This window comes from Urocampus carinirostris, chromosome 13 (assembly GCF_059441175.1).
Source record: "Urocampus carinirostris isolate Australia breed hairy pipefish chromosome 13, RoL_Ucar_1.0, whole genome shotgun sequence".
Classification (NCBI taxonomy): domain Eukaryota; kingdom Metazoa; phylum Chordata; class Actinopteri; order Syngnathiformes; family Syngnathidae; genus Urocampus; species Urocampus carinirostris.
Genome location: NC_142361.1, coordinates 28,846,806 through 28,859,167, shown reverse-complemented (window position 1 = coordinate 28,859,167; position 12,362 = coordinate 28,846,806). Strand labels below are relative to the sequence as shown.

General features: G+C 37.3%; 1 protein-coding gene across 11 annotated transcripts in view; it reads right to left on the bottom strand.

Moving 5' to 3' along the window:
* Nucleotides 1-12,362, bottom strand: part of LOC148354263 (calcium-activated potassium channel subunit alpha-1a) — a 268,595-nt gene that overhangs the window by 134,294 nt on the left and 121,939 nt on the right. For all 11 annotated transcript variants that reach the window (XM_088351068.1, XM_088351070.1, XM_088351063.1 and 8 more), the window contains exon 3: nt 12,245-12,306. In XM_088351068.1, coding sequence (XP_088207194.1) covers nt 12,245-12,306 — 62 coding nt within the window. The remainder of the gene's footprint in view (nt 1-12,244; nt 12,307-12,362) is intronic.

Sequence of the window (12,362 nt, the reverse complement as noted above, 5' to 3'; positions counted from 1 at the left end):
TACTTCCACAAAGCCCCTAAAAAGGACGTATGGTTCCGTAGAGACAGTCCAATAACAAATGAACAATCATTGTTCTTGAAATAATGTAAATGTCTCGTCTGTAAAATCACATCGTCATATATGTAAATCCCCTTTGGCTCACAAGGCCAAGAACCTGCGTTAAAAATAGCTTCCAAATACCATCGGTGAGACAATAGGCCTTTGTTTGCCCTACAACGCCCTTGAAAAGCTGCAGGACTAACAGCAAGGGATTTGGTCGTCTATACCATAATGCATTGTCGCTAATGAATGTTTGGATTCGCCCGGCCGTCGGCGAGGACGTGCAAAGCGATTTAGGTCTAATCAGTAAATGTCTGCCTCGAAAGAGTATTTTCTAAGTGACTTAGCGGGGGGGAAGGGGGCTATGTCTGGGAAGCCAGGTTAGCATTTAAATAATTCACTTAGGTCAAGGTAAAAATAGCGGCAGCAAGGGCGATGGCTAAGCACATAAACAATACAAAGGACGCTTTAAAAGAACTGAATGTTACTCTTTTGTTTTTCACTGGTCCCGTTTTCGTTTTAGATATTGCGTATGTTTAAGTGCAAGCAATAAACCGATTGGAAACGAGCTACTGCCAGTTTTATGATTAGGCACAACCGTGTAACATAAAAATCACAAAAATCCAATTAAAGTCTTACACTGTATGTATTCCCAATTGCAACAGTTTTGTTAGTATGTCCATTTTCCGATTCCTCTTGCTTGTATTCACATTTGACTAATCCGTTCACTTTTGTGCATATGCAGTTTCTCTCACCTGGAATCATTTTTGCTCCAGAGCACTATGGGGCTTTCAGTATAGAAATGAAATGGTAATTGGTAAATGGTCTGCATTTATATCGCGCTTTTCAAGTCCCTGAAGACCTCCCAAAGCGCTTTACAACGTGGTTCACACTTACCCATTCACACACACACTCACACACCAATAGGGATACACACAAATACTTGCTTAAAACAATTATGTGCTTTAGATCATTTCTCCAGGAAATTACCATTTTATGTTCATCGCCACGCATGGTGACACTGTGACAGGTCTATCCCTTCATATATAGTGTAATCCAGAGTTGTATTCATTCATATTTCCTGGCAGTCAATATAAGTCAACATTATTTGTCCAAGTTTTTAATTGTCTGCATGTAAATGTACCTAACAATACTTCTGGGAGAAGAAAACAACAACAACATGTCTTTGAGTTGTATTTTATGTTGTTTTCTTAAGATCAAAAATAATGTAGAGAAAAAGGACAAAATGTTATATACACTTTCTTCGATAAAAGGTACAAACAAAACTCATTTTTTCTCTTTTTTTACCTAGCCAACCCAACCAAACAACCCAACCTTTCAAAAACCAACCCAACCAACCTACTCAACGCAACCAACATAGCATAACCCCAACACAACCAACCTACCTATCTAACCTTACCAACCCAAACAATCAACTCAGCCAACCACCCTACCCAACCAACCTTACCCTTACCCATCTACCCACCTACATAAATACATACATAATTATTTAAAAAAACAATAAAAAGTATATGTACACACAGCATATATATATATATATATATATATATATATATATATATATATATATATACACAGTATATACACAAGTATATACAGTATATAAACACATATATACGGTATGTATGTGTGTATGTGTAATATATATATATATATATATATATATATATATATATATATATATATATATATATATATAAAATTACAATACATGGAGTTAAGCATAAGTAATTGTTTTTGCTAGTGTCTAGTACTTTGCTAGTACTTTCAAAAATATTTACTGAAGATATTGGGAAAAAAAAGACAGATATTTGTTTCGTTTTTTTACCCTCACATTAAAAATATTTGAGATGAAACAAAAAAAAATGGAAAATGTATTCATAGTTCTTGATAATTCAGAAAAACACAATATATATATATATATATATATATATATATATTATATATATATAAAATTACAATATATAGAGTTAAACATAAGTAACTGTTTTTGCTAGTGTCTAGTACTTTGTTAGTACTTTCAAAAATATTTACTGAAGATATTGGAAAAAAAAAGAATAAAAATGACATTTCTGTGATATTTGTTTCGGGGGTTTTTTTACCCTCACATTAAAAATATTTTAGATGAAATGAACACAAAATAGAAAAATCCTGTTGTTTTATTCATAGTTCTTGATAATTCAGAAAAAAACTTGTTTTTTTCATGATGATCGAAAACATTGCAGAAAAAACTTGAAATAGTGAAGCCTGTGGTACAGTATTCTTTGCTTATAACAGTGTAATTACAAAGAGAATCCAAACACATGTCTCCCGCTGGTCTCTCCCTTTGATCCAAAAATAACTTTTGCCAGCCCTACTCTACATCACCATGGTGACTTTGTTTTCTCCCCTCCCTGCAAAAATATAAAATACAAAATGTGCAGGCCATTCAGCCCGCAATTGCATTCTGAGTCGACTGATTAGAGGCGCAGACATTGGCGTCATTAGATTGTTAATGAGCATTTTCATGCAGGCTATTTGCATTTAGCAGATAGTGGGAAACACTTAAACCTCATTAAGAAAATACCTTCTTTTACGAGCACCTCTTTATATTTTAGATTTGCTTTCAGGGCCACAACAAAAACAAAGACATTTCAGGTTTCAAAATAAACAAATTATTGTAATACAACAACTGATGATCCGAAATATGTGGTTTTTACTTATTTAGAAAAAAAGCATTGGATGTACAAAAAAAAACAAATAAATGAAAAGATTAACCTATACAATTATTTCCTATATTTTCTAATTATTTTAATTCACAAAATCAGATTACTGATGTGACTCAGCTGCGCCCGCTCATTCGGCACCAACTGCCGCGGGTTCTGATTGGCTCCCTGTCAGTATTTGAACCTAGTCCTGTCAGTCCCCTGTTGTCAGTCCGCCTGCGAACCTCTGTTTTTCAAGGCAAGCCTTTTTCAACCCCCGACTCACGCCTGTCCTGCTGTTTGCTCCTGTTTTCAATTTTTTTTTAAATCCATCATTTGATTCTTTTTACACTGTGTTGTTTGTATATTATAAGGATTATTTTTATCTTCTCAACTCTTTTTCTATGTGTTTCACCTATTTTACTATAAAAGGAATGAGCCAGTTCAATGTATAAAAAATAAATAAAACAATGCATCTGTAATTTTAGCTATTAATTTCCTATTTAAGTCAAGTCAAGTCATGTTTAATTGTATTGCTCTTAACCACAAGGAGTACCAGAAGGCTGCACAGACCACTGGATATTGCATTGACAACAAAAATAAAATATAAAATAATTCAAGTATAATACAATGTGAAATAGTCATTATAGTTGTGTTGAAATTCAAATGTGTTTACTGTAAAAGCTATTGAAGTGTTTAAGACAAATATTATTTGTTTCTTTTTGCATTATTAAACATTTATTACGCACGATTTTAAGCTTTTACAGCAAATTACTATTGGCTCCAAATATTGGTTATTAGCCTTCTTTTAATACTAATACAGTAATCAGTATCGGGCCTGAAAACACCATATCAGTGGATCGCTAACAGCTAGTAGCCTTAGTCAAGTCAAGTCAAGTCAACTCAATACATTGAAAAATCAAATCATTTATTAAATCAGGCTCTGAGGAATGTCGGAAGAGTGCAAAGAAGGTGCTCCGTGGATTGTTATGACATTTGGGAATTGACCAAGGCGGTGTTGGGAGAGAAGGTATGCCATACGACTACGCTAACAACACTCTCATAACACACCCCTGCGGAAGCTTCACCTACACCTGATCCATTAGCCATGAAACGGACGACCTGGAGCTCCAACTTGTGAGAAACCGCCACATCCCCGGACCCTTGTATTTTAACCAGATTAGTTTTATCGAATTAGTTTTGAAACTACCACAATTAGAGCCAAATTGTATATGACGTGCCTGTCTGTATTAAGCACTTCATTTGTTGTTTAGTTGTGAAGCATTTCTGTAGCGTTACTTCAGAATTTCAGAAATAGGATTTTTATTGAAATTCTGTAGTTTTTTGTAGTGTTACTGTAGTTTAATTTTGTAGTATTGTTGTAGTATTTCTGAAGTAATTTTTATGTCGTATTTTCATAGTAGTATTTTTGTTCTATATCTGTAGTATTTCTGTCATATTTTTGTAGTACAGTGTTATCTTTGTAGTATTTTTGTGACATTTCCAAAGTTATTGTAGTAGTAGTAGTAGTATCACTATAAGTGTAATTTGCAGTGTTTCTGTTGTAAACCTCTTGTAGTATTTTTATAGTAATATTTAGCATTTCTTATATTATAGTATTATGTATTTATAGTTTTTAGTATTTCAGTAGAAGTATAATTGATGTATTTCCAAAACAGTTTTTTGGTAGTATTTTTTGTAGAATTGTTGTAGTATTTTCATAGTATTCTATCCCTCCATCCATTATCTGCACCGCTTATCCTCAGAGAGGGCTGGACCCCATCCCAGCTATCTTCAGGGACACCCTGAACTGTTTGGTATTTTCATAGTATTATATCATATTTCTTTAGTATTTTTCTAAATAACTGCAGTTGTCTTTTTGTAGTATTTTTGAAGTAAATAATTCTGTAGTAGTATTTTGTAGTATAGTATTACTCTAGTAGTATTTTTGTAATAATTCTATACATCTATCTGAATGAAAGCAAACTTATAAATGAAGTCCCGGTTTTTAAGCACTATATTTTATATTTAGTTTTGTAGTTATAGTGTAGTATTTTCGTTGTATTTCGGTATAATTATTTTTGAGTGGACACAAAAAGTGACAATGGGGGACAAAGTTCGCTCCCAAAAAGTTAACTATTCATAGGAGCCCACTGGTTGTTGCAGGGCCCTAAGCAGCCGCTTTGCTCGCTTATGCCTTGGGCCAGCTCTACACTTGCAACTATCAACCTTGCACAAAAAACACAAAGAGAAATCTGCACCGTGTTTAAAATGTAGGAACAGAGTAGTGGCTTTTAGTCCGGAAATCACAGTGGTCACTAGGCACGCTGATGATACGTTACAGGTGCAGGCTTTTGTGGTTGGAACCAGGCCGTCGGTTTGTTTCCGAGCCGTCGGTTTAACAAGCGCAGAGAGGAATACAGAAGTGGGGCAAGGAGTTCCCTTTAAGAGGAGCCTGCAGGGACTTTGTCCTACATTTGTCTTTATTTGTTTGAAAGGAGCACCCATGAGGAAAATGAAGTCGGAGGCATGAACCAAGGTGATGGCCGTGTGGGCGGGCGGTTGTTTTGGACGATCCTCCTTCTGTATAGCGGACAAAAGCGGAATTTGAATGTGCCACGCGCACAGATTGGAGGTAAACAAGAGCTCAGCAACGACAAACAGACGGACGGTCATTCCTACCGCTTACTGAGGCTTCATTCATAAACAGATTAAGCAACAGCAGCATGGTGACTTTGTTTGTGACAACTGATAATTATGCGTTGTAAAACAAAGGCTCAATCCCATTAATTTCTCTTTCACCTTGCCACTTTGTCTTGTTTAGTTTTTTCCTCCCCCTTCCGCTTAATTGGTGAGGGCAAGTACACAATTCCTCAAAGAATTGGAAACGTATTTCCTTCTTACCATGTCATGAGTAATTTGTTTTGATGTAACGAATGCAACAATCCTGTAATTTATTGCTAATTCTTTTAATTACACTCACTTCAAAACACCAACATTGAAACTAGTTAAACAAAAAAGTGTAGTATTTAATTGGCGAAAAAGGAGTATGCGCCCAGACGAGTACTGCGCTTCAATTTTGTTTATTCTTCCTGGTCTTTGCCGCAACCACCTCTCCTGTGCCAATGTGTGTTTTCCTTACCCTGCAAAGCCTTCTACAGTAATATACTTTTCAAAACACAACATAAAAAAGTATAAAAAGTAAATTCCTCCCACAGCTTCCAGCTTGTCGGTAATGCCAAGGGGTGCATGGCAGAGAAACTAGGGTGCTCCCGAGATGACTCAGTGAAAAGGGGCTTGTGTCCCTCAATATTTCAGCTTACTTTGTAACATTAAATTAAAATATTTGCAGTTATTTTCTACTTATATGTTTCAAGATTACACCACAAATTAAAATATACGATGTAGATAGTTTGATAGATGTTTTTTATTCTTCTTTATTTATACTTTTCTTGTAAGCAAAAAAAAAACTAAATAGAAATATTTTTATTTTGCTTATTTTTTTAACTTCTGTTTCCCAGTAAAGTAAACAAAATTATTTTTTATTTTTTTTTAAAGAGAAAAACATTTAATACGGCAAATGTTAGATGTCTGAGTCTTGCTTTTCGTATTAAAAAATAATAATTTTTGAGAAACAAAATATCCGACTTTTCCTTTGGATATGTTTTCTTGTAGCTGCCTTGTGCATTAAAAAGTGCCTTGGAAAAATATTATAATTTGATTTTAAACAGAAAAACTAACATTTCATCATTCTAACCTAAAACATGTCTTAATGTCAGAAATAATTTTGATTGAAATTTAAATGTATAATGTTCATTTGGAGAATAATACATGTTGAAGGTTATGATTATTGTGCTATAATTTTTTTGTTTTCATGTCTTCAGATGCTGATATCAGCCCAGGCCTAGCTAACTGAAAATTAAAGGACAGATAGGCAGTGTCCATTATTTTCTTTCTAGTGTCTTTTCTTTACGGCGGAGTTTGCATGTTCTCCACTTGCCTGCGTGGGTTTCCTCCGGGCACTCCGGTTTCCTCCCACATTCCAAAAACATGCATGTGAGGTTAATTTGCCGGTCCAAATTGTCCCTCTGTGTGAATGTGCAAGCAAATTGTCTGTCCCTGTGTCCCCTGTGACTGCCTTGCAACCAGTTCAGCGTGTCCCCTGCCCACTGCCCCAAGATAGCTGGGATGGGCTCCAGCACCCCCGCGACCCTACTGAGGGTAAGCGGTGCAGCTAATGGATGAATAGATATCTTTGCTTCACCTCCATTTTTGTTGGAGGTGAAGGTTAATTGGGCCTAAGTGTGAATGAGCGAGTGAATAATTGTCTACTTCTGTGGGCCTGGGACTGGCTGACTACTAGTTCAGGTTGTCCCCTGCCCACTGCCCGAAGATAGCTGGGATGAGCTCCGGCTCCCCCGCGACCCTACTGATTATAAGCGGTGCAGCTAATGGATGGATAGATATCTTTGCTTCACCTCCATTTTTGTTACTTTTTTTTGTTTTAAAGATAACCTTTCATGTTATTTACCATGCAAATATATCCTTAGTAGTGCAAATTACTTAGGCCACTAGTTACTGGGTAAAATTAAAAATGAAACAAATAAATAGCCGACACGATGCTGCTTGATGTTTCTCCGTGTTTCTCGATTAGGATTTTTTTTTTAACCAAGCTGCTTATGCTGAATTATGCCACCACTGCCTCACTTTTACTTTTATTCCCAGCACTGCTATATAAAAACGTACAGACTTTATATGAGGAATACGATTACAGTTAGGAACAGGGAGCCGAGCAGGCCCACGGTGACCGTAACGCACCGTCGTCAATATTTAGAAGGGTAATTGTGATCTGTAAATGTGTGAGGTAAGACTCTGTCCTCATTGATTTTTATCCTACTCTCGTTGGCGTTCATTTGCAACAAAGGTGAAGGAGTTGGGCTATTTTTAGAAACTGTGCGAGAGTGAGTTAATTGAATTATGCGTGCGGCGTAAGGCGGTTCAATAATTGCCTTGTCTACCGAGGCGATGATAAACTAAAAGTTGAAATGAACGAGATGCTGCAGGAATGCTGTGACAGCTCGTGTGTAGGTGATAACGGCAAGCCGTTTGTGATTTTGCATTGGCGTGGGATGTCTATAGCCAGTTTATACATGTTGCATAGTGCAAAAATCCACAAATCGTGATCAAGAAAATTACCAACCTGAGTCATCTAAAAGGCCCTCAGAGTTTGCAAAGCCTGCACTGGTTTGATAAGAGCCCCCCCAGTGAGGAACGACAAGCATAGAAGGGGGGCAAAAGAGGTGGATTAGGCAATGCTTCTCAGCAGGGAGGTAAGACATCCATCCATCCACTCATCTATTATGTGCACCGCTTATTCTCAGTACGGTCGCAGGGGTGCTGGAGTCCATCCCAGCTATCTTCGGGCAGTGGGCAGGGGAGACCCTGAACCAGTTGCCAGCCAGTCGCAGGGCACACCCACGCAATCAGAGGGAGAACATGCAAACTCCGCACAGGAAAGCTCGTAGCTGGTTCTGAACCCATGACCTCAAAACTAACCACTCAGCCGCCGTGCCGCCCGGAGGTAATACTGTTTAAATAAAATATACTGTCCAACATAAGTACAGCTGCCAACCGTGTTGTTTGATCCGTCCTCAAAGGGAAAGGTGCTTTTAATATCTCACGTTTTTTAAGTGGACAACACACAAAAATAGTTTAAGCTAGCTTGCCGGGAAAGCAAATCTCACCTTTCAGTAACAACATAGATATGACTCCGTTTAAAATGGGCTTTTTGAGATATTTACGTGTTTGCAATTAATTGCTAAGAAGATCATAGCCTCTGTATTCCTGATTTCGAAATTAGAAAAAGTTTTTGATATGTTATTTAGCTTTCTTTATGCTGCTAATTCTAAAAGACTCATAATACGGGTAGGTTTATATTTCATTATTTTTGTATTTTTTTATTCTCATTTTTTCATTGTAAACCTTTTACTCATGCATAAAAAAGGACAAAACGATATAAAAGATATACTGACGGCAATAGCAATTTAATATATAATAATAATACCCAAAAATAACTAAAAAAATAACAACGTATTGCCACTGTCTTGTAAAACGGAAATCTTAACTCCGATATGTTGTTTTTGTTTATTATGTAAATCCTTCAACGGTTTATCATCAAATAGCCATTTATGCTCCATTGTTTTGGTGTAAATTTATACATCTAAAAGGTAAAGTTGTAGTGTTTTTCATCCTACCAAAAAAAGAGTTGAAGATAAAGGTTTTTCACGTGACAGCTACGCTAGTAAATGAATCAATACAACCTAACAATAATGGCAATATAAATAGAAAATGATGACTTGGGAGGAGGGGTTATTTTTTTGTCCTGTATATTAAAAGATTATCTTCCAGTAGTGAAGGCATCTATGTTGTAAAAATAGTTTAAATTTTAGTTAATAGCCAACGTTTTTTTCACGGTGGGTTGGAAAATAAGTTAGTGGCTTATGTTGTTATGCAGAACGACTAGATGTTATTTCACTGTATGGTGGAAGTCATGTTGTTAGCCAATCCGTCAATATTTTTACATTTGTTGTTTTATAATTCTCCTGCAAGTCTCAAGGCACTAGGATAATCGATGTAGTCCACATATCGACTCCCTTGCATGGGTTAAAACACAGCAATCGCTAGGCCCTTTTTTTCTTGTGTCTTGTTCAATCCAGAACAAAAAAGATTGATTTATGCAAGTGGGAGAGTAACATTATGCACTTACACACTCTCTGATGTGTTGCTCTCTTGACATTTTATTGACAAAGCCTAAAGCACATTAACATAATCGTAAAGCGTTACTATATATGCTCCCCGCTTAACACTGTAAGACCCAGCGTTGTAAAATTACATCTTTTTCTTTTTTTCTGTCAAAAATAGGTAGAAAAGTTTTCGTTTTTGTTGACTATCCTTATAGTCATTGGGTGCTATTGTTTAGACTCGATGGTTTTGGGAGGGATATTTGTAAAAAAAACCTGGCTCATGAGTGTAGAACTTTCCCAATCTGTAAAACTTTGTCCAAGCAACAATTATTATTTGTGTTATTTACTCAAGCAAGCAATCAATCGTGCAAGTGTTGTTTTTTACCGAGGTATAGATATTTTCACATATACTACTACCCAAAAGGATTTTTTTGTACCAGCGTTGACGTATTACTGGTTTGGAGCCCATCCCAGCCATCTCCGGGCAGTGGGCAGGGGACACCCTCAACTGGTTGCCAGCCAATCGCGGGGCACCCGTGGACAGACAACTCACTCACTCAGTCACACCTAGGGACAATTTGGACCGGCCAATTCACCTGAAATGCATGTCTTTGGAATGTGGGAGGAAACCGGAGTGCACGGAGGAAACCCACGCAAGAATGTACAATATTTGACAAATAAATTGAATAGTGGAACAGGATAAGCCTAACAAAATTTTCTATACAGATTTTAACAACAGTACAAAAAAAAAATGAATCAATTTCTAATGATAAAAATATCAAAACAGCCAAACAGTAACAGATCTATCAAGCAATCTTTCTTCCGTTCCAAGCTTAGTTCCACCGCAAAGCAGTCTCTCATTTGATTCTCAAAATAATTCAACTCATTTTTTAAAAGAGGGGGAAACAAGTACTTTTGGGAGTGGATAGTGCTGCAGTGGTTGTCGGAGAGGTGCCAGGCCCGCAATGTGACGCTGGTTGACTGCCAACCAGGGAGATGCACAAACTGCCAACGCGAGCCCTTCTCACTTATTCATATACACACACAAACCCAAACCAGATCCTCCGCACACATACAGTATCTCCCCGTCTCTGTTGCCATGGAAACTGACATGCCTTCCATTGACAAGATGCAGCCCGTGCGTGCGCACGTGTTCCAGTGTGTAAACACGAGTATTTGCATTTCAGAGACTTAGCCTCCCACTTGTTGGCGCTATGTAGGGCGATGTCAGCGCAAGTCATCTTTATTTTCCCGGCCCTTAGAACGGGGCCGTATGCCAAATATATCAGATCACGACTGTTTGAAATGAAATTACAATATTGATTTCCTGAATGAGACAGTGTGTATTATTCGAACACTAGGTGTCAGTGTATGCAATAAAGAATGAGGGCTAAAAAGCACAATAATTTTTTTTGCATAGCCTTGCACAAATGTTTTAGTACTAGCAGCATCATGATGGCCGACATTAGTGTCAGATCCTTCTCAGTGATGTTCAAGTTATGTGAAATCAAATGATACGGAAACACTGCAGTGTAATGGTCCTAAGCCGTCAGTTTGTGGGAAATGCAGTTTTTGTTCAAAGCGGTCTTGAACCATTTATTCCTAGACACTCAGACATTTTAAGCCCCCATCGTTGAAATAAAATGATGTACAGGCTATAAGTTTGACACGTGTGCTTAAAAAAAACACAAATAATTAGCACAAGTTTGACCGTTTTAATGACATCTGAAAAGTAAGAAAGTTTAATCTAAATTAACTTTAGAAAATACACTGGCATTAGCGGCTAGCGACGGTGTTCTAAAAGCTAGCAGTAGTCATAAGGGTCTGAGAAACTGGCGTTTTATTTAGCTTTAACTGCTAGAAGAATGCTAAATCTAAAGCAACAAAGTCAAAGTCAAACCTTACGGCCTGCGGGCCGAATCTGGCCCGTTGGATCTTTTAATAAGTCCCACCAAACCAAATGCTCTCTTTGGCCACTAGAGGGAAATTGAGTTTCTATAGCATGGTGAGAAAACTGCTTTCGCTAAACTGTTCGAAAGAAAACAGTTAGATTTAAATGATCTGCATTTATATAGCGCTTTTCAAGTCAAGACTTCCCAAAGCGCTTTAAAGTGTGCTTCACATTTCCCAATAGCGGCCGTGCAGCCATGTAAGGCGCTAACCTGCTTATTGGGAGTATTAGGGGTTCAGTGTCTTACCCAAGGACACTTCGACATGTAACACGGAGGAGCCGTGATTCGACCCTGTGAGCTCTTGATTCCAAGACGAGTTAACACATTTGATGCCAGACATGAAATCCTTCTTTCCCCATTTTTTGTTATTAAATGTGTTGTGTTTAAAAAAAGATCCTTTGTTTTCCGTGACTATAATATGTGGGATAAGTTACTAATGCCAGCTAAATGATAAAGCATACTACTAAAAAATAAACTAAAGCATTTGGAGTTGACATTATTTTAGCGATCCGCCCTGGAACAAAGAATCTGGATCTGGCCCCAGAGCCAAACTGAGTTTGACATCCCTGAGCTAAAGCAAAGGTAGCTACCAAGGTGATGCTATTATTTGGATACGTTAGCATAAATGCGCCCAAAATCCAGACCAGGGATTGCTCTAAAAAAAATAAACAATCTGACTGGCTTTCAGTTTTCATCAGAATCCAATCTCGTGTAAGTCATTCACAACCTCATAATGTCATATCGCCCATCCCTACATAGCATCAATATCATTGAGAAGATCCCAAGGGAAATTTGAAACACTTACTCTGAGGAGTCTATAAAGTATATTCCAAGGGCCCCGATGCTGAGTGCAAATACTAACACCACCTGGGGAGACAAGAAAAGAAGAGCAAGTGATTAACATGTGCATGGGGATGTTATAT